The 27,505-nt window shown below is 37.4% G+C and overlaps 1 protein-coding gene across 5 annotated transcripts in view; it reads right to left on the bottom strand.

Annotated features, from left to right (window-relative positions):
* The window catches only part of UHRF1BP1L (UHRF1 binding protein 1 like), a 58,732-nt gene that overhangs the window by 7,213 nt on the left and 24,014 nt on the right, over positions 1–27,505 (bottom strand). For 4 of the 5 annotated variants that reach the window (XM_027666766.1, XM_027666757.1, XM_027666773.1 and 1 more), the window contains 14 exons: positions 25,569–25,709; positions 24,864–25,034; positions 23,479–23,659; positions 22,059–22,142; positions 18,564–18,746; positions 18,340–18,458; positions 16,527–16,668; positions 15,600–15,793; positions 12,122–13,620; positions 11,514–11,689; positions 10,056–10,192; positions 8,348–8,498; positions 4,176–4,432; positions 1,878–1,986 (listed from right to left, as the gene is read on the bottom strand). In XM_027666766.1, coding sequence (XP_027522567.1) covers positions 1,878–1,986; positions 4,176–4,432; positions 8,348–8,498; positions 10,056–10,192; positions 11,514–11,689; positions 12,122–13,620; positions 15,600–15,793; positions 16,527–16,668; positions 18,340–18,458; positions 18,564–18,746; positions 22,059–22,142; positions 23,479–23,659; positions 24,864–25,034; positions 25,569–25,709 — 3,544 coding nt within the window. Of the gene's footprint in view, positions 1–1,877; positions 1,987–4,175; positions 4,433–8,347; positions 8,499–10,055; positions 10,193–11,513; positions 11,690–12,121; positions 13,621–15,599; positions 15,794–16,526; positions 16,669–18,339; positions 18,459–18,563; positions 18,747–22,058; positions 22,143–23,478; positions 23,660–24,863; positions 25,035–25,568; positions 25,710–27,505 lie in introns of those variants that run through there. The other variant, XM_027666791.1, reaches the window with a different exon arrangement.

Here is a 27,505-nt window from a genome sequence, read left to right as displayed (position 1 = left end):
ATATATAGGGACCAAAGCACTTCAGCAAAAAGGGAAAAAAAATACAAGCTGAAAGAAACCTTAAAACTATTTTCTAACTATATTACTAAACTTTCAATGTTTAGTATAAAAAGATGACCAAAATACATTGTACATCTTTAAGAACTCACACAATGCATTAGATAACGTGCAAAAATTAAAATACAAGCAAATCATGCCACAGCACACCTCTGAGAAGTCTGGTCCATCCTTGATATACCTTCCCATTAGGTGGATGAAGGGGGCATTAAGATCACCCTGCAGCCTCTCAAGTCATACCATCTCAGCCTTCCTCAAGTCATGCAATACATTGCATACTGCTGGATTAACATATTTGGAACCTGGATGAAAAGGTGGGTGCACTCTGCAGTTTTGTGAACTCCACCAAATTGAAGGGTAGCTGACTGACACACTGATGGGCAAAGCTGTTTTTCAGAGGAACCTGGACAGGCCAGAGAGATGGACTAACTGGAGCCTCATGAAGTTGAGCTGAAGCTAGTGTGAAGTCCTGCAGTTGAGGGTCAATAACCTCTTGCTCTGCTATAGGTTGGGAACCAAGTAAACAGAAAGCAAAATTGCACAAAATGACCTGTAGGCATTGGTCAACAAGCTTTATCATGAGTCAGCAGTGAGCTCTGACAGCAGAAACCAGGGACATTACAGGCTGTACTATCAAGGGTATAGATAGCAAGATGAGGGAAGTTATTATTCCCCAATACTCACACCAGTGAGACCACATCTGGAATACTGGATCCATTTTTGGATTCCCTAGTGTGAGAAAGTATAGATACTGACAGCAGAGGACCACCAAGAGAATTGTGGCCAGGAGCACATGATGTACAAATGAGGGGCCCAGAACATGCACTCGTGAAATCTGAAGAGAAGACTGTAGAGTGATCTTAATGCCACCTTTGCCTGCCTAGTGAAAGGGTATAGAGAAGATGGACCAGATGTCCCTGAGGTGCTTGGCAAGTGCTGAGAGGGTAGACAGGAGGCAATAGACACAAGCTGCAACAAAGGAAATTCCAATTACACAACACCAAAAAAAATAACCATAAGAGTGGCAAACACTGGGATAAATTACTTATGATAGGTTGTGGTATCCTTTTTTGATGCTCAAAACTTGCCTGGACAGGGCATTGAGCAACTTGATCTAATCTGCCCCTGCTTTGAGCTAGGAGTAGGACCAGATGACCTTTAGAGGCTCCTTCCAACCTAGATTATGATTCTTTGACATATCTGTGAAAGACAACAGTAAAGTTCCAGCTCTATATGTATTGCCTTGTTGTGAGTATTTAGTATTTGCCCATGCATGTTCAAAAACCCCAATCCTGTAAGCACATACATGCTTCATGAAAAGTAGAATGTTAAATCACTATTCTAAATGCAAATCTCAGTGCAACCTGCTGCCAGGACTGCACTGTGATACACAGAATTGGAAATTGCTACTTGCACTTCTTAAATAGTCTTTTATTTACAAAATAAATATTACACAAAAACATAAAGATGGTAACCATCCTCGTAATCTGTAAAGAAAAGCATTTTTTTTGTTTGGTCTCTACTCAAAGGAACCTTAAAATTACCATGATGAAGTGATATGCACTGATGAAACACTTCCTGATGACGTATGCATATTTTTATTTCTTTCAGGCTGATTCAGCCGTGGGTTATCACAGCTAATATACTATTCAAAAAGGTAATTTTCCTCTATGTGACAACACTTAGAATTAAGGCATATGGCAACAACAGCTTCCACAAATTATCATCAGTTATCTTTTCATTATTAGCCACATGTATGCACAAAGGAAATAACAGTAAGATTATAAAACTGAGATATCAAGGTGGAGGATTATACAAACCTCTAATGACAAAAGTGCCATCATCATTTCTTTCTATCCAGAGTATGTCAATATGCAGTTTTATGGGTACCACCTCAGATGCCTTGAGATTTTCACGTGGACTATCATCCTAAAAAATACATGTATTCAAAAATGAGTTTACCAGGAAATCAAAATAGCTAATTAGGATGTTCATTTAAACATAAGTGGATTTAATGAAACTTGAAAGGGAACATTTCAAAGTAGAATTTTCTAACAGGATCTTCACTAAACTTTGCCTCCATTTTTTTCCCCCAGGGATCGTATTAAAGGCTCAAATTTATCTGTGGAATAAGTCTGCTGAACTCAATATACAGTCTGACTAAAATACTTCAAAGTGTTTTCACAGGCATCTCAATAAGATTATATCCCAACTCAAGACATTCTTTAGCTCAGGAGCCTTCCGAGTCAGAGATAAGAAGCCTGCACTACGTAGTATCTGATTTTCCCTTGAACTGTTTAAGGATTGAATGGGTACAGCTATCATTCTTGAGCAGATTTTGTCTTTTTAGAATTTAGCTTGGGATGCCCCCAGCTGCATTTTAGTTATATTACTGTACTCAACAGAAGAGAAACTTCACAAATTAGTTGTTTGGGGTATCCCCAGGAAGTCTTTATAGTTCATTACCCCTGTCAAGCAGAGTAATGTAGCCAGTATAATCACAAACTATACATATCAGCATTAAACACATAACAACAAAGATATTGAGATATAACTTCCAAAGTTTCTTGAAACAGCATCAAGATTGCAGTAGAAAATGCAAACGAGAAAATAATCTTTCTTAAATTCTATCTCTGCCATACAACACACTGCATCGTCTCGTGAAGAAACAATAGAAGAACACACTACATCAAACAGGCAATGCAGCAAACACTTGAACCATATCCTCTTGCTCCTTATTACACAACAACTCTATAGAAATGAATCATTTGTATGTCAAATTTGCAGTTTGTCAACCATCATGAATAACTTCACCATGACTTGTGTCCACTGCTGAGTGAGCACTGCACTCACTGCTTTTGCTGCCAAGGAGACTCTTGTTGCCAGTTTATTAATGTACATTCCCCACCTCAAGCAGCTGCTTTCTCAAGAACATTTTGCTTAAGTCTGCCTTCTTGCCAATAACCCAGCACAATCCTGGTTTTAAATGCAAATGACTATATGTAAAGACTTTCCTAATTGCATTTGGGCATCCACATTTGTGATACACTGAAACCTGAGGAACAGATCCACAGCTCTTATACAAAGTATTTGTGCTAATCCTGTAGTAAAAACAGCTCTACAGGAATGCCTAAGGATTCTCAGGGGATGGAAAGGCTGTATCACTGAGGGAAGGATTACTGATGCAGTTTGAGTAGTACAGGATAGAGATAACAATTGCCCTTCCAATCAAGAATGATCTTAGTAGAATCAAGGTCTTAGCCTCGGATGTAGACCTGGAGCTGCTCTTCCAGTCCTCACTCTTTTCAGAGTTTATATGGGTGATTAATACTTTCCAAAGCAATGGTACAATTATCGTTAAGTTTTTGTGTTACTATTGCTCCACACCCTCCAAAGAAGTGTCCTTATCTTTATATTCAGTGGTTGTGCAGTACAGAACTCATTATCTCCTTTACATGGCTGAAAGAAAATCCCCGAGGAGAGTTTAGCAGGAGTGTCCTCTTAATGTTACTATTTTAAACTACGGTGGTGAGAAAAGCTTGCATTATTTAGTATCTGTTTCTAGGTAGAGCAGAACATGAAATCTGGGTTGTAAGAAACAGTGTATAAGTGATTTGAACTGGAATTCTATAACCTGTTTCCTTCTTTTGTACTGAAATTTCATTGCTTGGCAAATGCTAAGGATAATTTCAATTATCCTCCAAGCAGGAGAGAGAAATAACTGTTAAAATCCGTGGTTTGTAATCAGAAAACCATTACTTTGCTAAGCAAAAAAGCCCAACCAGGAAAACCCACATTGTGCCTCTAGAAGCTTGGTATACCTTGCATTTAAAATTACCAGACACTGTCACTCCACAAGAGAGACTTAGGAGAGGAGGAAAAGGTATAAAATGTTAATTCATACAAATAGCTTGGTCATGCAGATAATTCCCCTCTAGGCATACCACAGAGCTAACCAAATCTATGGATTTTTAAATTGTTTTAGTGTTATCTAAAGACCTTCCAGAGTACGATAGCAATTTCTTTGAAGTTAACTGTATCCAGATTAGTAGTTTATCATCAAAGAAACAAGAAGACAATTTCTTTTAAAGTAGCCAAATATCTCATTGTTAACATACTTTTAAATTAATCCTTGCATTAGAAACTTTTATCTTCATAGGCATCACTTCTGCAACAGTTTCATCTTCTAGAAAATGCTGAATGTTTGTGAGGGAAGATGTTAGAAATTCAGCACTAAAGTTCTCCACATGACACTGAAGAAAACCATTTTTCACAGCTAGGAGTGAATGTACAACAGCACCAGGACCGTTTTCCCATCTCAGACTAATCTCAGGTGATGAATTAACAGATCCAGCCACAGATTTACAGTCAGAACCTGTTGCAAAAGGAAAACAAATTTGCATTAAAATTTAGCACTGTACAAAAAACCAAGTATGATGTAATTATTTTTGTCTCTATTGTCCAACTGATTGTCCAAAAAGTACCTTAAAAGTATTATCCACAATAGGCAGCATTACAAATATACAACTTCAGAGCAAATTTCCAAGCATATCACTTCAAAGTACAAAAAATAAACTAAGAATACATACAAGGACTAGTACCTCACTGTGACTACAGAAAGGACAATGCAGAAGTATCACCATCCACAAAAAAATTGGTGTTTCCTTGGTGCCTTGACAATGGAAAACCAACTATTTTGCATACTTTTCCACTAACTCCTTAAATTTTAATTCACAATCAGTTCTCTCTCTCAGGAGAGCAAACATCTTCTTGGAAAGGCTGAGTTTCCTAACTCAGAAAACATGAATAGCAATGCAGTAAGATGGAGAACGTGGCTGCATAGTGCTTCCATTTTTTGAGTGGCAGTAGATTTGAACCGTAAAAACTCCTGGCAGTTTCTTCTTAATTTCATTATCTTTTAATCAGTAAGGATAACTACAACATTCAACTACAAAGTTCTAAAAAGCATTTTAAAAAATCTGTTACATTATATGTTAGATAATAATTTAAGGTAACCAGATTGTGGGGGGAGTAGTATCCATTTCTTGTACAAAAAAGCGGGTTCACTGCCAGACATAACTACACCATGAGATTCTCAAGTCATCTGATCGCTATGACGGCTAACCTGCAGAAATTATCTGTAAGACAAAATGCATAATCGCAGGAACTATACAAAAGCAAGCACTGAAACTTGAAAGACAGTTCAGGAAACTAACTCAAGTAAAATCAACTGAATTATGTCAATTCAATATGCAACAGACGCTGCCTGGAGCTACCACAGCCTGACAAAGTAATTAATTTGCTTTCCTATCTGTAGATTGAGTTCCTCTTTCTGTATAGTGCCCAGTTCTCATGGACAACCTGGCACAGCAGTAGAGTCTTATCTACTGGCACTAGAGTGAGAGCAGATAGACACATTGTCAATCTGGGCTGACAAAAAACCAATGAGAAGAACTGTAAATGAACATGAGAATCTTCAGCCTCCGTTATGAACCAGAATCTTTCCATCTGTTACCTCTGTGAATAGAGGTTTCTACAACACCAGCAGCCATGGCTCCATCCTTCAGTCGTTCCAAAGTTTAAGAACTGCTAAAACTCATATTCTTCCTCCATACCCCCCCCTCCAAAAAAACAACAAAAAACCCAACAAAAAACCCCCAAACAACGAAACAAAAAAATACCCCCACTGCAAGTATTAGCTACCTCTTTTGGCTCTAGTCCAAACAGAAGCAAATAAGCTACCAACAGTCCTGGAGAAAAAGAAGAAGGGCGGCTCTCCAGATGGGAGAACAATGACCACTCTGTTCAATGAATCTCTGCAATTGGTTTGGGAAAATTTGTTTCCCTCAAGGATTCATATTCTTTCCACAAATACAGATAAAGAAATAAGCAGTATGTGCATTAAGCATTTCTGCACCAGAAAACACCTGCATCGTTGCTGGAAGAATCCAAAGTGCAGAAAAACAGCAGAAGAAAAGACACATTCAATCTCAGCCATTAAGTCAATTTTAGTTATCTTGCAGATATTTGAAAGAGGCAGAATCAAGGGAAGATGGAGTAAAAATTGCGTTGAACAATTTGGAAGTTGCTATGAACTGCTGTTTCCTTCTCACAAGCATGTCAAACATGATAAGGTCTCAGTAAAATCACTGTCCTTCCCACAGAACCTCTGCCATATTCCATCCCCCCTTCTTTTGTTACTGCTGCCAGACAAGATCTGATAAAGGCATAGTCCTGCATCCAGGCCTGCGGGGAATTGCACAGCTGCCACATTGCCCTCAACTTACTCTAGATTTTAGGTACATTTTTCCCTTTCTACATCTACTGCATTAACAGTATAATAGGTTTTAAATGGTTATTTTCACCCAGAACACCTTCATAGACTGTAATTACAACTTGAGTATTCACTGCTTTGCATAGTTCTTCAGTTTACTGGTTACAATTGTTAATGTAGCACTTAAAGTTTTATTAAAGGTCCTGGAGGAAGAGTTGCCTCTAGTGGGATATTATCATACACATTTGCTCACTTGTTCTTTTAGTGGTATTTTGTTACTGTTAACTCATTTAAATGTTTTTTTTTAATCCGATTCTCAAGCTTTTCCCCCTTTGTTCTTCTAATAGAATAAATGTAGGAGATGGGAAGCAGGAGTGGCTGCCGAAGATTTCCTAACTCAGAACAGAAAGCATAGCCCTGCGGTGGAGAGAGGTACATTACAGAATTAGAGTGACTAGCAATGTACAAAAAAAGTGGTATTGGCCCACCCATTCAGATACCCACCAGAAAGAGGAAGGAAGTATTTGAAGATCCCAATCATGTTATAACCTTTTGTCCACCAAATAATCAACCAGTGCATAAACCTCTCATAATCAGCTAAACCAGAGGAAGCAGGTTCTAGTTGTAGAACACACGCGAGAGCAGGAAGGTGATATGTTCATACTGTTTACTCCCTCTGGCTTTTACAAAGGATATGGCAGATAACCAGAAATCAATTTGCCTGCTGTAAGAACTGAAGGTCAGCCACGAGTCTTCCCTGCTAGACCTCCTACTTGCCTTGATACTTGAATATAATATGGTGGAACAGCTGCTCCAGTCAGCAGCTGCTGGCAACGGCTCAGCTGACCAGTAAAGGGGTTCTTTAGCCTGGGCATCAGAGGCTGTGGCACCTCTGAAGCTGAAGCACAACCTCCTGAACAAAACCCATGCTGCTAGAAGGTTGAAATAAAACATAGCAGCCAACAGCTGTTATAGCTATTTCCCAGGAAAGGAGATGAACCAGAAGCAGGAAGCAGGTGCATCAGGGATCTGCCCAAAAACCCTGTGGCACAGCAGAGCTGGCATCCAGCAATCCATGCGGAAGGCTGGCAGAGGGGAGCAAAGAAATGTGACATGAAGTGGCATACCAATACTTCATGCCAAGGAAAGAACCTCACTGTATGAGAACTTGGTTTTCTGGCAAAGAATGCATGTGTTGCACTCATGCCCAAGAAAAGCTCTGACAATACACTGGTTGATCTAGTTGTGCAAATGTCTGGCATGAAACTACACTCTGTTTCTATCAAGCTTAAAAAAACAAACACCACCACCCCCACCCCCAAAAAAAGGTGGTCTGTCCTCACAGCTAATCTTTCTTAATAGAGAATAATTTTTAAAGTTTTCTTAAACCAAATATTATAAGTCTGTTTAAACTGTGGGTGTAATTTAATCTAGAAAAACAGATCTTGAAAAAAAAGAACAGCCCTTCAAACAAAGGTACATTAAGCAAAGCGTTATTAGGCACATAAGGGAGTTCCATCTTCACAAAACAATAACGCAGTGTAACGCGTTGTGGTTTCACCCCAGCCAGCAGCCAATCACCACACAGCCGCTCCCTCACTCCCCCACCAGCAGGACTGCAGAGAGAACTGGAAGGGTAAAAGCTAGAAAACTCGTGGGTTGAGATAAAGACAGTTTGATAGGGAAAGCAAAATCCAAAACATAGTCCCATACCAGCAACTACGAAGACAATTAAGTCCACCCCAGCCAAAACCAGCACATAATGCAACTAACTTCATTTTTTAAAAATCAAACTAATGACCAGAATTCAATATAATGCATTTTTTTACCCACACAATCATAAATGGTTCCATTTATTTGTTATCTTCCCTTTTAATGTATCATAAGCAGGAAAGAAATCAGAGTTCTAAACCAGCATAAAAACGGATGCTATTGAATTAATATAAACCTGTGTTTGCATCTTTATTTACTTAGAACAAATATTTCCAGCTTCAGTTTCACAACACTGAATCTTACCAACAGTTCTGTTGCACAGATAGTGTCGAACACTAATGTTTCCCAACTGATTTGGTCTCACTTGGTTGACCTGTAGGCATATTTCTGTGTCTTCACCCCTGATGTCGATTTCACCATTAACACCAAATACTTGAAAAACCACAACAGACATCTGTCAATAAAACCAAGACAAAACAATATAAGATTATAAGATGAATTTATAGTTATTATTGTTTCTAGGATCTGTTTAAACCTTTTCCATCACAAACCCCTTTTTATCCAAAACCCTAACTCACAGAAAAGCACAAAGTTTTCTCATTTCTTCTTTTCTTTTTGGCTTCATAATGCTCAACTGTCCAAAGACAGACACTTGTATTTATAACCCACTGACACCAATTCAGAATTGGCTAGAAAAGCCATGAAAGTGAGACAGACTTTTTCCACTCTGACAGAGAAGCACATGATCTATGTCACACCTGAAATTTCCTAAGGCTGCATTCAACTTTACCCATATCATAAGCACAACCAAGCATTTGTGGTGCTGAATCAGACCAGGTTAAAGAGCCAGGAGAGGGTACTAAACTTTAGCTATGTGCATAGTAGTCAGCCCTTTTTCTCTATTTATTGGGTTGTAGTATTTTTTTAAAAAGAAGTAGAAGCCAGTTTTAAATCAGCTTTGGTATCAGAAGGTGTGTGTCCATCATCATTACTACTGTTTTGGGTTCAATTTTCTAATGACTTTTAGTTACAGTCTACAAGTAGAAAATATGCTAAAATGTATTTGCATAAAAATCTGAATGAATTATGTTTTTTCCATATTACCTATATGCATAGGTGATTGAGAATTTACTTAAAAGGAATCAATAATTCAAGTGAGCTGCTTTTTTTATTTTTTTAAAAAATGAAGGTGATCCACAAACATTTTAAAGCAAAGGTAGGATTACATGACTAACATTACTGAAAAGGAAAATACATCAGCAAGCACACAAGATATTTCAGTAAATTCACTGTCTTCCTTTGGGCCCATATTGTCCTAGGTTTCCAGTTCATGACCTTAACTGACAGAACACAATTTGAGAAGCATTGATTAGGACCAGGATCAGCATGGAATAAGTACACAGGCAGATGAAAAAACTGGACCCTGCATGGTGTCTCAGGCAAGGAATCTCTCTCTACATATGCTAGTCTTATAACCTTCTCTAAACACTGGGCATTGTCCTGACATAATCCTGGACAAGAGGCATCTCTGATCTGACCCTGCAGCACACTTATTACAGTGTATTTGAAAATTCTACAAAATGCTACCAGTGCTTAGGAAACATCTGCATATTAGAGATGCCAGAGTTATGGTGCTTTCTCTTAGCTATAAGTGCTAATGATGATGAAAAGCTCATTTTAAATATCAGATTCAACAGAGTAAAAAATAATGTGATGGTATTAAAAAAATATTGTTATATACTAAAGCATAAATATTTTCTGACATTTTTAAGTGGCTGCTGTCATTTCTCAGCAGTGGCTATAGAGAAGATAACAAAGAGAATGCTCAGTGGAACTTGGATTGTAATCTTCATTTGTACTTAACACAAGTGCACTAGATCTGTAAGCTTACATAATGCACTAACAAAAGCTGCCAAAATTAGTTGAAAAATCACCTCTAAGAACAATCATTTTAGTTCTATTTTAAGGTTTAATTTACTGAAGCATGTATTCTCATGGAATACAATATTACCATTTCTTCACTGGTCTCATGGGCATTCTCTGAAGCAGCGCTCATGGCATCTGGAGATGACCCATCACAATTTTCAATCACTGTGCCTCCTTCATGGGCATTTTCTGATGGACTTTGATAGTTTGTGGCTGTAATACCTTCCATATATACATCAGAAAAAATGCAAAGTTAGCATAGCATAACCTGAATCACTCCTACACTAAGAATAAAGTCAGTGTTTATTACTGTATGCATACATTAATTCATTTTTTAAGATGACTTGAATGGCTTATTAAACAAATATTTGTGATTGAACTGTCAAATCCATTCCTCTTACAGAGAGTTCAAAGTTCTAGGTGCTATACAAGTAAAGCAGAATATAGTGACAAAACCAAAACAGCAGTCTACATGCATTGTTAAAAAATTGTGAAGGGCAGTTTTTAATCTTCCAAATCAAATATAAACCTGATCGAGCAGGAAAAAAAAAGGTCACAGATTCCAAGTTGTGTATCTAAAATACTGCACAGTGCCTTTAGAGCAAATGTTTGTGGTTTTATGTTTAGAGAAATAAGCTACATATATTTTCATTAGAGCAATCATGATATTGTTTCCTCGACAACTAGAAAGCATAGAGACTTAACCTGCAGTTAAATACTGTTTAACGAGCCAAAAAGACATATAAAGGTTATTTAAAATGAAAAATATATTTTATGGCATACTCTCACATAAGTACATACAGGAATACTTCTACAATTCAAATATATAACAGGTTTGCAAGTGAAGCAGTCTTCTCATTATTGCTCTAGACTGAAGAGAAATCCTACAGAAAAAAAGTAGTCATTATTTATTCACAGTAGAATTTATCAGAAAAGAGGTACCAATAAGGTCTTCTTACTCTATTTCCTGACATTAGAAAATTATTTAATCAGTATATGCACAGATGAGCAAAAATTGGACAAATACATGCTATTAGACAGTCAACAGCTAGGAACTGCTCCTTAAGGAACAAACTGCAAGGAGACTACCAAATCTATCTGCCTGGTAACTAGCATGGTGAGTATTAGTGAAAATCCATTTCTTTTTCATCTAATTTTAAACTGAAAGCTTCTTTACCACTTCAAGCATAATACTGATTCAGGGTACAACCTGTAAATATTTGCAGCCAGAGCAACAGGTTTTAAGTAAAGCAGCGAACAAGTTCTGCTTAATTCAAAGTTGCAACACAGCACTTCAATGCTCTTACTTTCCTGGAGAGGAAAAAATTAAGTAGTGTTAAGTACCACTGCTTAAGTAGCACACCTTATTTTCCCTTGAAACAATGTTTGGTGAATATACTTAGTATTACTGACTGGTGAAGGCAACAGAAACAGTCTTGTAAAGTATCCAGGTTTTGCCGGACTAGAATCCTTTTGAGTATTATTTTAGTTATAAACGACATTTTCGTGTACTGCTTAAAAATATTTTGTTAAACCTACTTACCTTTCTCCAGAAAGCTTTGACTGTCACTTCCATCACTCTCTATCAAATGATCCTCTAGCATCATACTATCAATAGAGATGGTATCCAGAGAGACTTGTGATGGACTTCTCTTCATATTTTTGTAAGAAACAGAGAATGCAGGGAGATTGGATGAGCAGCGTTCCTTAGGCTTAGCACTTTAAAATTAAAGATATTAGGAAATTATTATTTCAAATTAAAGGAAAGACATAGAAGTTACTTAAAAAACTTGCTCTAAACTAGGCAAGATATAAAAAAAACCCCTCTGATTATTCAATAATCCTTTGACAAGTAAAAGAACTAAATGTAGAAACGACATGCATTCCTCTGGGTATTTGTGTCAACACTTTTCTTAATACCTATTTTATAACATTTGAATGGAAAGTAAATAGTCTAAATCAATTAACTAACACTTCCTTTTAGCTTTCAATGAATGCTGGATACTGCATATCTTTCTATATACTTTAAAAATTTTTAACTACTAGACGTTCACTTCTGGACTGCTAAAAATACTAGAAGTATGTGGCCAACAAAATTGTTAAATATTTTCAAAGAGTAGGAAAACTGATTTAGTATTAAATCTTCTATACCTTGATGAAGACTGGGATGAAAACATTTTAACAGAAGTCACTTTGTCTTTGTTGATTTCAAGCTCTTCAGATTCTAAGGCAGTTTCTGTTTCCAAGTCATTGACTTGGTTAGGACAGCCTTCAGTTGTGCCTTCCTGTTCATTTAACTTATTTGAGAATATATTTCTGTCATCCTCTTTATCAATGAAAAATTCAGTAGAATCTTCTCTCTTATTCAGAATGGACACTGAATCCCTAGGATTCAAGCTACTTTTCTCACTTAGAGGTCCACAGACCTCCTCTGAATCACTTCTACTAAAGAGTCCACTGCTTCCTCCTTCACTTGTATCTCCCAAACCTTTATCTGATGCATCATCTGAAAATGACATTCCTTTCTGAAAATCCATATTACTGTCTGATTTAAACAAAAGAGGATCTATTAAAATTCCTTTATTAACTTCAGCATTCAGAGGCTTGCAGTCATTTACATAATTAAAATTAGTAATACCAGCTTCCACTACCTTACTACCAACTAATTTACTCTCTGAAGTAAGAGCTTCCCCATTTCCCACAGGGGAGAGTTCTGATGCCACAGGACTTCCTTCTTCCACAACAGGAGACTTACAAGGGTTTCCCTGAGTCACTGGATGGAGTAGTAAGGCTATTTCTGCACTTTTCAGTAGGATCCCAATGCAGACATCTGTTTGCTTTGCAGGTTTTCCTGTCACTGCTTCTACATCATTCCTTAAGTTTTCCAGGAGCAATACAAGAGATTCATGGAGAAACAGCAAAAAAAGATACTGGTAGTGATTGATCTGCACGCTTACATGTTTTTGAACATGGACAAGAACATGTATATCTGCATCAGAGGAAGAGCTTTCAGAAAGCACTCCTGAAGTCTCAGACATTTGAATGCCATTGGTCAAGGGCTCTGTCTCAGTGCTGTAATACTCCTTTAGAAGTTTTTTACGTTGCAGTCTATTAGCAAGATCACTAGATTCACTCCTTGGAATGTTCAAAGCTGTCTGATTATGTGATAAAAGCTCTTTTTGTGACTTTGCAAACCTTACAGGCTGGCAAATCCAAAGTGAAAGTGGGAATGAGTCCACAAAGCTTATTGGTCGGCCTTTCCCACTTTTCGTTCCTTCATAATCTATCCAAAACTGGGAAAAATGCAAAGCCCAAACATCAGTAGCTGCAGATGTCTTTAATGCATATTTATTCAATTTTGGGATGATATAACCTTTATAAACATCATGCATTTTAGTGTCTTGTTCATGAGCATGTCTCTGGAAGATTGGATGCAAAAGATTAAAATTTTTCTGGGACTTAGGAAAACTGGTGAAAGTTCTACTAAAAAATTCAGAGTCTTTGAAGTTCTGAAACAAAGCTTCTAGATCAGAGTGTCTGCAGTTTGGTGAGCATCTGGTATTTGTAGCAATCATCTCTGAACTTTGAATGGAAAGTGCACGAGGTTGATCTTTATGAATTTCAGATTTGTTTTCAAATGGGATGATGATCTGCAAGGGAGAAATATATTGGTCTAGTTAGAAATATGTAGCTTAAGAAGGTATACAATTAAAGTAACAAAATAATAGCCACAACAGCTAAAATGAAGGAATATAATTATAATTTTATGAGAGCAGGGATAAGTCAGGCTCACAGTCTACGATTTATGTTTCCTCTAATTTTCAAGAAGGATGCTGTGGCATCTAAACCTCAATGTTTGTACAGAATGTAAGGGTCTCAGGCTTTTCTTATCTGAAGGTCTTAAATTTAGTTCAGCTACATTAGGTTGAAGTGTGTCATTTCTTCAACTCAGAAACAGCTTGGTAGAAAGTTTCTGCGTTTCAAAAATTTATAACTTTGAAAAACAGAGAATTATAATTTGGAGTTCAATTTGATTTGTCAAATAAGGTTTTTCACTGCACTGAGTACTACAGTATTTTATTTCTATATTAAGGTAAAAGCAAACAAATGTGCTAATGCAGCTAATGTTCCTAATATTGCAGAATAAAGAATAGGTACTTTTGACAATTATCTGATAATACATTTTTTCATCATAAAAATAACTATATACTCCAGCTCCTAAAAACCATCAAAATAGTTCGGTAAACTGTATTTTATTTAACTTGCGTATTTTTAGTGCCAGTTTTAATGGTAACATATTTTATGCCAAATCCTGTATCTGATGTTGTTAACATCGACCTTGGCCACACTAGTTTTGGTACTATCAGTGATACTACCTTCTGTCACAACATCTCCATGCTGAATCTAGAAAGCAGGAGTAAAAAAAAGTCATCTTAATGACACTTAAAGATGGGAGTAATGAAGTTTCTTCAAGTCCATACAAGGACTCAGAACAAAATAAAAAAATAAAATAATTACTACGTGATATATAAACATCAAGCACACCATTAAAATAGTAATCATTTGCTAAATTAAAAATAATGCTCTTAATACAAGGATGATATAAATACCTCACCCCTTGATTCAAATTATTTAAGAATACTTTAACTTCTCTTAGTTTAGTAGGCTATTCACAACTAATAATTCAATACCAGATCAATCTATATTTGCAGTTGTTCAGTTGTTAACTCTTAATAACTACTTTTATTCAGTACAAACCACGTCCTTTTAAAGTTCCATTAAGTATGCACCAAGAGCCTTAGGAAGATAAAGATCTCTCCATAAACCGACTTTTTAGAATCCTTGAAACTTCTCCTGTGAGCACCATTGAAAAGACCCGTTTTGTTCACCTCTGAACCTTGGAAACCATGCAGTGAAATGCCCAATGCAAATGGGGGATGAGGGAGGGTGGGAAGTTTATCTGCTAAATGATTCTTTTTCTACAAAGAAGGAAAATACAAGGGAAGCAAAAATTTGATGTTCAGTTGCATTAACAAGCATCACTCCTCTGGAATAAGCATATAGAGAACTTGTGTACCTGAACTACAGCCAACAGCCAGCATGAAACAGAAAACAGTGAGAATGGGTTTTGGAGAAGGAAATAAACCTTCAGATTAACTGCTTTCTTTGCTCCAGGCTCTTGTTCTTTTCCTCCTCTTTACTCTTGTTCACTAACAAGATGAAAGAGATATACTACAAGCAGAGGAACAAGAGAGGGCCCTTGCATTAATATGGAGTAAAAATATTACTTTTCTCACCAGTTACTTTTACTTTAGTGCTCAATATTTTTTTCTTCTGTTATGTCAGGTTCACCAAACACAGGGAAATATTTTGTTAATACTCCCATTCAGGTCTTCAAATACAAAACCAAAATACCCCTAGGACATAGATGAAGTAATACAGAAGACAGATGTCTGTCTTCAAACCATCATATTCTGCATAGTTTTTGAGAGCAGTGTGGCTTATTGCATGGGCTGTTTGTTCATTCATTGGTGTATTTATTCCTTAAGTTGCTTGCTAATAGCTTTTTAGAATAAGAGAAAAAACAGTTTTCCAAGAAACCACAAAACCTTCCTCAATGACAGCGTACCTTTAACATTAGTCCATCCACTCTAACATCAACATGTTCATCTGATTTTGAATTGTCATTTAGCTTGTACATGGCCATGAACTGAATAAGACTCTGTTTCAAATCCAACACAAACTGATTTAGCCAAAGAATACTTCTCTCATCCAGGGTGAACTGTAAAGCATTCAGCTGGCCATACAAATTCGGACATGGAACTAAAAGAGAAGAGAAAACAAAACTATAAGAATAAGTAAAATGTTCACGGGTCAGGTTTTGTTTGCTTTTTAAATGGGTGCAGACTTACATTTTCACCAGTATTTTTCATCAGAGAAAGAACACAAACCCACTCCTTTAGTCTCACGGAAGAATAAATTGTTAGGGGATACCTGAAGTGATGCTTCTTTCTCTCACTTCAAGCAAGTGACTGAATTTTTGAATGTAAAAACTAATATTAGAATAGAATCAAGTCTGAGGAGAGGGAGAGAATGTCCTCATTACAGAGGAAGGGCAAGACCACAGAGATTTGTTGTCCTCAAGTCCCATTCCCAGGAAATCCACTGACATTTCTGTATATGAAACAGGGCCAGCCCCAGAACACATTCCTACAAATAACTCCAGCAGATCTTTGTTGCATCTTAGATACTACTGCAATAGTTTGAGTTATTTTATGTAGGCAGACAGTGAAACTGCAGAAACAGTATGTGGATGCTGGAGAATGAATAATTAATGTGCCAGTAAAAATGCTGCGTTTCCAGACTTACAAACCATGTTTATAAAAAAAAAGTATTACTAGGAGTCTGCCAGGAGCAAGCACTGTGGAAATGGAACAGCGTTGTGGGTGTTTTTCCATTTTAGAAAGCTACTACTTATTTGCAAGCTTTAAGCTTCAAAAAGGTGAAAGTAACACACAAAATTTATGCTTCAGTACAAAAAAAAGAGAAGTCTTACTAGGAAAGTCCTTTCCATCTGGATAGTAATATTCAGTAAATTCAATATGAATAGCTGGCATTTCTGGTGGAAGATAAAGTGACTTTTTATTGCAAGAGATCAGAGCTTTAGGGGAAGAACGACACTGGTCTGCTGTCGAAACCTGTAAAAGATAAAAGATTAATTTCATTAATATATTACATTTTTATGAATCATTAGGCATTTGTAGTTGCAAGGTACTGTCCCTAACAGGGTCATATTCCACTGCTCTCAGCTGTAGATCCCCAACTACAACACACAATGCGAAACACCTAGTTGCCTTGTAGCAGAAGCAATCCACACAGAACACTTTCACAAGAAAACTATATAGTTTCAAAGGTAACAGATCCCCTTCCTTTATAGGAGGCAGGAGGTAACAGGTCACTTTCAAAGGTGTTCAGTAGAAGCCTAGAATGATCTGTTTATCTTTACTGCAAACACTACAGCTCCTGTTTAAGCAGTTACGCTCAGATTTAGTGTGTTTGCATACAGTCTGTCCCAAAGGATCCCATAACTAGATAAGGGATAGATAAGCTAGATAAGTTTATTACACACATATTAGGAAGTCCTTGTACTGTTGTAAGGACAGATTCCAGTACACAGGCCAAGTCTCAAATACATGCTAGGCAAGGTGTTCAGCATGCACCTGGCAGAGATATGTGTGCTTTGATATGCCTGAAGGGCTACTTCACAGGAGAATCAAAACACCGTGGAACAGTAATCCTCCATTCCTGTCTCTGTACAATGTAAATTATGGAACATGGAAAAAATCACGATTTGATATGTATTAAATTTCTTTGAATGCATCCCAGTTTAAAAAGAATGTTGTCAAAACAAAACTCTTTCATTCAACAGTTAGTAGGTCAAACTGCTAGTTTGAAATTACCCAGTGTATTAATATTGAATATATGATGATGCCTACTTGAATGAGTTTCACTGGAAATTGCATAGAAATAATGACAATAAAAACAATTGAAAATGTGTTTCTGCAGAGGAGAAGATAAGCATCTGAAGAGTAGAAGGCAAATGGAAACACCAACAGTACAAAACAATATTATAAAACCACTTCAAACCCAGATGAAGGTTCCTAGTAGCAAGCTACAACCCCTCACAATACCAGAAGTGATATGGAAAAAAATGTGTTGAAAACTGGAACAAGAACAAGTAGAAATCACAATGACAAAGGGCACACACTAAGCATTTTTGTTAGGACCTGAGACTTAGAGTAGATCCTCCCATATCCCTATCATTCTGCCTAACAAATATAGTCCTTCTCTACTCCACTCGCCTCAAAAGAGTGAATCTGGACCACAACCAGCAACCCAAACTACCCCCTCTATCAAAGGGGAGGGGAATGGAAATGGTTAAAGTAACTACTCAAGATATCACAGGGGAGGGAGGGACTGAAGAAAAATTTTAAAAATTTAAAAACTCTCAACATTTTTTAATGTACTTTGAAATATATAACAATAAAGCCTGGTATACAAAACTGCATATTAAAATATTGGGTACCTAACATAGTACAATGAAAAGATCAATTTTTAAATTTCAAATTCATAATTTGGGGAACAGTAGAACTAGGATCCAACACATAACTGTGACAGTGCCACAATATAAAGTCAATGAGAAAATATCCACCAATTTTAACAAAGCAGAAACAGGTCCATAAAGGTCTAATCCAATAATGAATGCATAGTCTCATTAATTTCAATGGGCTTCATAATTGTCCCTTAAAAACCACAGATAACAGTGAAGGGTGAAGTAGCCCCAGTTTTACTAACTTTAAGAAATGTACCTGATATATATTGAAATCTGCAAGTCTAACCACAATAGGACTAGACATCAGTTTGCCCTTTGGTTGTTGGGAAGATACAGAGGAAGCCCTAGATGCTCCTTTCGGTATCTGTTCTTTGCCTGTAGGAAAGAATAGTGATGGAATCATTGAAAAGAACACTTTTTTTTTTTTTAATAGTTTTAACATTTTATGGAATTAGAGCATTAGTGATGTAAACAAAGTACCTGTTTGTAGGTTCTGGGGAGATACATCAGGTGGTGATTTGGGAGGAGAATCTACAACCTGATCCTTCACAGCCTGCTTAAGCAATTCAACATTGCTTTTGAATTCATTTAATAATTCTTCAGCCCATCCACTTCTGGTTTTAGTGGCATCACTATAATGCATCCAGTGGTCACAGCTGTCTCCTGCAAATAAGAGGAATGGTGAAAATATTAACTCATTTGAAAGTTTGCTTCTAACAGGATAACAAGTTTGCACTATTTCACAATTCTTCAAAATATAATCTCATTGCATGCTGTAATTGTAGAACAACAGAAGTCATAACAGACTTCAAAACAGAAGTTATATATTACATAAACACAAGTCTCAGTACTTCACAAAATCACTCAGAATATAATATTACCACCTGCCTTTTAACACCACTAACACTCAAAACATCATCAAATATTTGCAGTTCAGAGAAATTTGATGACACACTGTCATATGTGAGAACACGCAAAAAATGTTTAATCAAAAAAAAATGAGAGCAAGTAACATAATGATGTAATCATGGCCACTTTTTCAAAGCTTATCTTTCCTGCCAGAACTATGTCCTAAGAAGTTCCTGGTTCCTTTCCATAAATGTATTCTTTTTGTCTTAGTTCTCTAGCACCTTTATGGCACACAAACAAGAAGGTAAGTTCAAGCAGTGCTGCAGCACACACAGCCTTAAAAATCAAGCCAAATGAAAATTCTTTTATTCCTTTTTCCAATTCCTGTTCCAATTCCAGCATGTGTCTGTTGGTCAAGCATTCGAACCTCTGAAAGAAATCGAGATATCTTCAAACGGTCCCTGTAAAGACATTCTACTAACCTGCTCAATAGTAAGGATGCAGTGCAAATAACTTGTACCAGCTGGTACATCACTCTTTAAATACCACCATGTGAAAACTTACTTTATTTGGGACTTAATGAGCCTTTGGATACTTACACTGAGGATGAGTAGATATGGTTGCTATTAAAACAGGAAAATGTTTTCAGAAAAAAATGTGACATCAAGTCTAAATGCAAATATTTCAGCATGGAAGAAACTTTTAGGGAGGGGCCTATCACAAGATATGATATTTTTCCCCACCCTACCACCTCACAGACATCTTTGGTGGTTATTCACATCTTTATAGCTAAGGAAGAAGAGAAAGGAACAGGAAAGAAACCAGAAAGAACAAAAGGGCAAAGATACATTAAACTGAAGCCCATGAAGCTGGGATTCTCCAAAACAGGACTAAAGTGGGGTCACCCCCAAGTTTACAAACTCTGAAGTACCTACAGGACTTCAGTACAGCAACACCACAGGGAAAGCTCTCATACCACTTCTAGGAAGTCAGTTTGGGCAGCTGCCTCTTTGAAGTGCTTGCACACTAACATATGCAGCATGAGCTACATGTGGGAGCAGGGGGAATTACAAATCTGTATGCAGTTGCAGTGCTGTGATCTCACTGGGGTCACAGACATGTGGCAAGACAGCACACACACAACTGAAGTGCTGCAAATGATGAATACGGGCTTTTGGGAAACACAAGTCAAGAGAGAAAGGAGAGCAAGATCAGTGGAAACTGAGCTCAACCTTGGGATGGCTTATCAGCCAGCTGAGTGCTTACAGGTTAGGATTAGAGGACAGACCAACAAGGATGATGATTTGATGGATTTCTGCTCCAGACCATCTGATTACAAAGATGATGAGGCCCTTTTCACACAACTGAAAGAAGTATGATGTTCACAGACTCTGGTCTTCATTAGGAACTTCAGGCACACCACCATCTACTGCAGGGACAACACACCAAGACAAGTAATCCATGCAATTTCTGAAAGTGCATTGATGACCACCTCCTAACACAGGTAATCAAGGAGCCAAAGAGAGCACAAAAAAAGAAAGAACTGGTCACGGATATGAAGGTCAGGGGCAGCCTTGGCTGCAGTTACCATGACATGGTGGAGTTCAGGATTCTGAGGTGAAGGAATGAGACAAAGACAAATGGTAGCCCAGACCTTCAAGAGAGCAGCCTCTGATCTCCTGAAAGAATATGGGATATAAACATGGACAGAAGTAGAGTTCAGGAGAGCTGGGTGAAGAATTGCCTCTAAGCCAAAGAATGGAAAAGCAGGAAGTCTAGAAAATGTGCAAGGAGGCCCACGTGGATGAACTAGGAGCTGTACAACATGTGGAAGCAGCATCAGGTTACCCAAAAAGAATATGGTGGATGGTGGTTAGGAAAGCCTACCTGGAGTTCAGTCTAATAAGAAGCATTACAGGTGTATCACAAGCAAAAGGAAGAGCAGTGAAAGCTTGGACTTGCTGCTGAATGGACGGGGGACCTGGTGAAAAACAGTGTGGGGAAGGTTGAGACAGTCAATGCCTTCTTTGGGGACACTTGCCTTCAAGATTCCCAGGCCTTGAAAACTTTGGCAGTCTTCCCCTCAGCAGAAGAGCATTAACTTAGGAAACATTTGTTCTGTTGATTAGACATCCACCAGTCCAAAGAAACAAGTGCTGAGAGATGTCAAGTGCTGGCCAGTGTCATGAGGAGGCTAGTCTGAATTATCTTTGAAAGGAAAGGTTTCTGAGGACTGGAAGAAAGCAAATGTTATTGCTATCTTCAAGAAGGAGGATAAAAAGAACAGACCAGTCAGCCTCACCTCAAAGAAGGTAATGGAAGAAGGTAACAGAGGGCAACAGACCAAATAATCCTGGAAACCATTTCAAAATACACTAGTGACAGGCAGGTAATTGGAAGTACATGTGCATGGCTTTATGAAGAAGTCATCCCTGGGGAACTTTACAGCCTTCTACTATGAGACAAGTGGCTTGATAGATAGATAGGGTAGAGCAGTGGATATTGTTTACCTCAGCTTTAGCAAGACTTTCTCCACTTTCTTGTCATGTGCTTTGTAACATGTATCGTGTCTCTTCTAAATTTTTTAGATTTATACTAGAAATTATTTGTAAGAAATGCTTCTTTGGAAATTGCTAACATTTGTTTAATGACATTTCTTAACAAAGGACAAAATCCTCTACCACACTAGGATTCTTGTTTAGCAAAATAAAAAGCAAAACACTGCTCAGATATGGACATAAAATAATAGACTTGTTTATGTGAAAAAATCTAGCAGATGGACTGTTGCAAATATCCAGTTAGTGAATTCTCAATATGACATACTGCCTTCCTCTGTCAACACACAATTCTTTTCATGTCAGAAATGTGTAAACACCATTTTGCTGACCAAACAGAACAGTGAAAAGTGTGTGGCCTCAAACAGCTCATTCACAGAAATTAAATTGGTTCCCAGATTGTTGCTTTTGTTGTTTGTTTTTGCATACAGAAAGAAATAAAAAGGTGTGCATTTCAAATGCTTTAAGCATTATTATCCAAGCTGAATATAACAGACAAACACAATTTTTTTTAGTATTCAAGCAAGATAGTTACATTCAGAGGTAATTCACAAAATGTTCACTTTCATACCTGCTTTGTGAAATGGATAATAGTCCACTGTTAAATAGCTGAAGGAAAGCTGCATGGCCCCTCCTGTAACACGTCTATTTGGGTCTGTAAAATAAAGCAATGATTGACTCTGCAGGTTGCAGTTAGCATGCTAGTTCTCAATTGCTGCAATCCTTTAAACATTCAACAGCTACTTCTTCCTCCCCTTTACTGTCTCTCCTTACAACCTCATTATCTTCCCTCAAAATTTTCATTCAGGTAGTCTTCACTGATTTCTAAAGATCAGCTCACAGAACTCTGTGCTCAGGCACTATTAGCAAATTGCATATTGTTCTAAATGTTATTAAAAAGACAACATGTTAAACACATATCACTGCGGTTTTTCTGAAGCAAAACTTTTTACACTGAATACGACTATGATCAGTCATTTGAAGACAACATTTACATTAAAGAATACTGTAAATATAATATATTTTATTTGACAAATATCGCAGTGAAGGGATCTTCTGAGAGTCTTCTGTTCTGATTTTTTCCATTGTTCAATTTAAGCATCATGGCCAGAAATAAAGGACCAATAAAGAGACCTCACTAGGAATGATAAATTCCAACTGTAGTGGATACACAGCTTGTAAGGAAGTAAGTCTCTAGCCAGTGAACCTTATGCTCTGCTGCTCTGCAAGTGCCTTCCCTAATCAAGGAAATACATTTGCTAAAACTTCAGTTTTTCACACTCTTCTTCAGCAGACCTTGTATGTTTCCATAATTTTTTCAGTAACTAGCCAGTTCCTTGGATATACACCACTATGTCACTCTCTTCTGAGACTTTTAAAAGACACGAAAGAAGGGTCATTTGCCTTCAGTTTTTCTGATTCTGAATATGGCTACGTGCAATAGCCTTTTGTTAAAAAACCCCAACATATCAAATTTACAGACAAAATTTTAAGGTCATGGGACACTTGTTCTATTCTTTCCATGTCCTGCAGACCATACCAAATTGTCTAAATTAGTAACACAAAGAGGACTGCTCTTTTATTAGTTTGTATTTATATGACTATTACAGAAGCAGATTGTATAGTGACCCTTTCAAGCCATGGTAACGTTGCCACTGCATTCTTCATAACCCAGTTAACTTATAAAAGAAAAAAACCCCAGCAGTAACAATCAGACTGAGAGGATCAGTTTCTAGAAGACAGAAAAAACACAGAAGCTATTAGCACTGTTAGCACAGTTATTGCATTTATTCTAAAATAATTACATTCAATAACGACATATTGTCCTGGTAGAACCATCTAGGTAATTTTACATGTGTCAACAGACACTGGAGACAATTCTGACTATTCCACTAAAATAAAGACTCTTGATTAACATTATTGTATTCCTCAAAATGTCTTCTAAAGATGATTATAAGTCACAGATATGTTACTTAAAAAAAAAAAATTACCTTTTTCTTTAGAATGGATATCATCACATATATGTAGGTCCAAATGGGAAATTACTAAGTGATGAGAAGTTTCCTTAACATCAAAATCATTAAATAATTTTACTATTGCATCGTTTTGATCAGACGCTGCTGTTGTCTGGTGCATCTTCACCTGCTGAGAGCTGGGTGCAGGGGCAGAGCTCTGAAAAAATTTTTAGTTGTATCAATTTATGATGCTTATAATTTCTTTCAAGCATAAGTATCCAGTTACTTATACAAAAAAAGCCTTTGAAATAAGGAAAAATCTGCATGATGTGCATTCACCTTGGATCATTAATGAGGTTTAAGTGTACTGTTTTAGAATAAAGCTAAGTTGAGCTAATGGGTGTGCATCATAAAGAGGCAGTGCCAGTGCATCCCCATTCTCCCTGTCCTCCCTACTTCCTTACACGCCTGTCACTTGCAGCACTGGTATTTTTCTAACTGTTGTTGCAAGCTGTTCAGGGAACTAAACCAAGAGTGGGCTCCCTTCTGCTGCTTTAGTTCCTCAAACTAAATCACAATAGGATCAAACATAAGTTGGTACCAGTACCAGAGAACTGGCAAGGACAGGGCACTGAAGCATCAGAACCTCCCTGCTCAAGAACAGCTAACCATTAGATTGCTGTGGCTAAACCATCAAACTACACTGTAAGGCATCAGGACCACCACAAGAACTGAACTCTCCATTACAGTACATAACTAATGGTAATCAGTCTTAGTAATAAATCATGGTTTATTTTTATAGCAGTGTCTTTTACCAGTGTATTTGTCCTGCTTCTTCACAGACAAGAAGTGCCTCCCCTCGACACTCACAAAGCCCAGTTGGTCTAGTCTGCTGCATTTGCTGAAGACCACCAAGGTTTATATGCAGCATCAGTAGCACGGATATGCCAGCAGAAATATGTTTAAAGTAGAATCGTTTTTCGCTATATATTCCAACGAGAGCTGCATGAGAGTAAGTTCTTACTAAAAGCTAATTTTTCAGTACCATGAGAACAAACTGGACAAGAAATTTAAATCATTATAGTAAGCATATCTACCCACACATTAAGGTTACCTTAGTGTGTCTTAATTATTTAAATTCATAACCAGAAAATATTCAGAGAACATACTAAATAGTTAATCAAGGGTTAAGTAAATACAGAAATCTAAATACTCTGTACATGAATAAAGAAAGAAAATCTTTTTTTATTTTCTGCAACTAACATCAATACGCAAAATCTTGTAAAATAAAGTCTATTTTATACTACGATTCATTCCCAGGGTAATTCAAGATGTATAGCTGAATGAAAATTAGTAACTGAACATTCTCTAAAATAAATTACCACTTGATAATGATATAGTGAGACACTCAATTCTCATACCTGGGCTGTTTCAGAAGCCAAGCTTTTCCTCTGTTCCGTTGATTTCTCTATAGCTTCACTAAGAGATTTGGCATACTGCACCATGGCTTTCAATTGGGAATCAGTCAAAACCCACAGCAAATCATCCAGAATCAGAACCAGTTTGGATGCCACTACATTACAATCTTTTAACTGTAGAATAAAAATTTAAAGAAGTTGAATGAGCTCATTAAGTACTTAAGTTTCTTATATACATGGGGGGGGGAAAAGCAGAATGCAAAAAGCAATAACAAACATTTTTTAATTTAAATTGTATTGCTCTCATTAACTAAGAATTACCTAAGACACAGTATATTTATGCCTCACTTTATGTGTTTGGCATGCACTGGATATTAAACTGCTGCATTTCTCTAAATATAAGCAATATAAATATTACCTGAATCTAGAGAGGTAAAACAACAGGCATCATCATAAACAAAGTTCTGCAGAGCAAATGGTTTCATTAGTAGGACCTGTACAAGGTCTTCATTTGCAAAATCTGCCTGCAGTATTTCTCATAAACTCTACAGTCTTACCAATCATACGTTATTAAAAATTTAGTTCAGGGAATTCTACATTTTATACAGTCTAAATTTAAAACCTTTACAATGTGTGTGTATGCATTAAGGGCATGAGTTACAAATTAATTAATAAAATAATAAAAGATTTCAAACTTTTCAAGTTTACCCTTCTTTTAAGCGTGACCCTAATTTTGGATTGGTTAGTAATGAGTCGAACTGGAGCACTCATGATTTCATGCTTAGAACTCTGGATTGCATCTGCTTCTATTCTGATCATCTGCCAGTTGATTTCTTTAAAAGTCAAAACCTTTAGAGAGAGAAAAAGAGAAAGAAACAATCTTCATGCAATATGATGGTTTACTTGCACCTAACCATGTGTATGTATATATCTGTATATATATACACACAAGCTCACATGAGCTATATGAACACAATAAATACAAGTCACTTGTTATTCCACTTACAGGTGTTGGGAAGCAAAGCCCTGACCCTTCTCACCACCTCCAAAATGTCACAGAAACGTTTAGCTACTTCCAAGCAGGCCAAGGTAACAAGCAGCATTTAAAATATTCAGAAGGAAATAAAGGTCACAACTATTGCATACTAGGTTGCCTTTGGGAGAGGATAAAAAAGACTGTGTAGTTTAGTTTCAAAATGTTAAATCATAGTATATAGAAAAAGAGCAGGGAGGAAAGCAAAGCTACAGGATGGGAGAGGGTTTTTTGGAGTGTTTTATTTCAATTAAAAGAGAAACTTAAACATTGAGCACACTGCATGCCATGTAGATCCCACAAGCTTTGAATCTACTACATGGATTTCTAGAAGACACAGCAAACAAATGTAAGAATAATGATACAAGAGCAGCAAGTACAGTTGAACACTGAAAATCAAATAGGGAAAAACCAGTGACTGTCCAGCAGCAACATCATGGAGAACATCAAATGAACAGGAGGACGTCAGTAGGAAGAAACAGTAATTCTAGTCCTTCCTACATGGTTTGGATGAGGGGATCGAGTTTACCCTCAGTAAGTTCGCTGACAACACAAAGCTGGTACGGAGTGTTGATTTGCTGGAGGGTAGGAAGGTTCTGAAGAGGGATATGGACAGGCTGGATTGATGGGCCAAGGAAAACTTTTGAGGCTCAAAAAAGCCAAGTGCCAGTCCTGCACTTGGGTCACAACAACCCCAGGCAGTGCTACAGGCTGGGGGAAGAGTGGCTGTCCAGTTCAGGGCCCCTCACTTTGAGTCAGACATTGAGGTGCTGGAGCAGGTCCAGAGAAGGGCAACAGAGCTGGTGAAGGGTCTGGAGCACAAGTCTTATGAGGAGCAGCTGAGGGAGCTGGGGGTGTTTAACCTGGAGAAAAGGAGGCTCAGGGAGACCTTATCACTCTTTACAACTACCTGAAAGGAGGTTGTATCAAGGTGGGAATCAGCCTCTTCTCCCAGGCACCTAGTGACAGGATGAGAGGACAGAGCTTCCAGCTGCATCAGGGGACGTTCAAGTTGGACATCAGGAAGAATTTTTTCACTAAAAGGGTGGTTAAGCATTGGAATAGGCTGCCCAGGGAAAAGATGGAGTCACCATCCCTGGAGGAGTTCAAGAAATGACTGGACATGGCATTTAATACTACGGTCTAGTGGGCATGGTGGTGTTTGGTCAAAAGTTTGACTCAATCTTGGCGGTCTTTTCCAACCTTAGTGATTCTGTGATTAGTCTCTGAAGAAAAAAAGATCAGCCATAGGAAAAGCGCAAGAAGGAAGAGTTTGTTTGGTATGCATCTTATTTTTCATCAGCCATTCTTTTCTTGTTAATTTGAAAATCTTATGGCATACGTCCTGAGAATATAAGCAGAGACTTAAGTAAAACATTCCCAATATGTCTGGGAAGGAGATACACACAATCAAGTGAGCAAGATGGAAAGGCCCAGTGCAAAGTATCCTGAAACACTATTTGAAGAAAAGCAGAGTACCTACCCTTCTCATATAGGAGATGCAGTGTGATTGAAAGCTTCTAGAAAAATTCTAAGGAAATTCCTTTTCACATTAAGAGTATAGCTACAGTGCAAAGCTACAGCACAAGTTATCTTCACAGTACAGCACTTC

Source organism: Corapipo altera, unplaced genomic scaffold (assembly GCF_003945725.1).
Source record: "Corapipo altera isolate COAL_440 unplaced genomic scaffold, ASM394572v1 1, whole genome shotgun sequence".
NCBI classification, from domain to species: Eukaryota; Metazoa; Chordata; class Aves; order Passeriformes; family Pipridae; genus Corapipo; species Corapipo altera.
The sequence above is the reverse complement of the archived record's forward strand: the minus strand, read 5'-3'. Positions and strand labels throughout refer to the sequence as shown.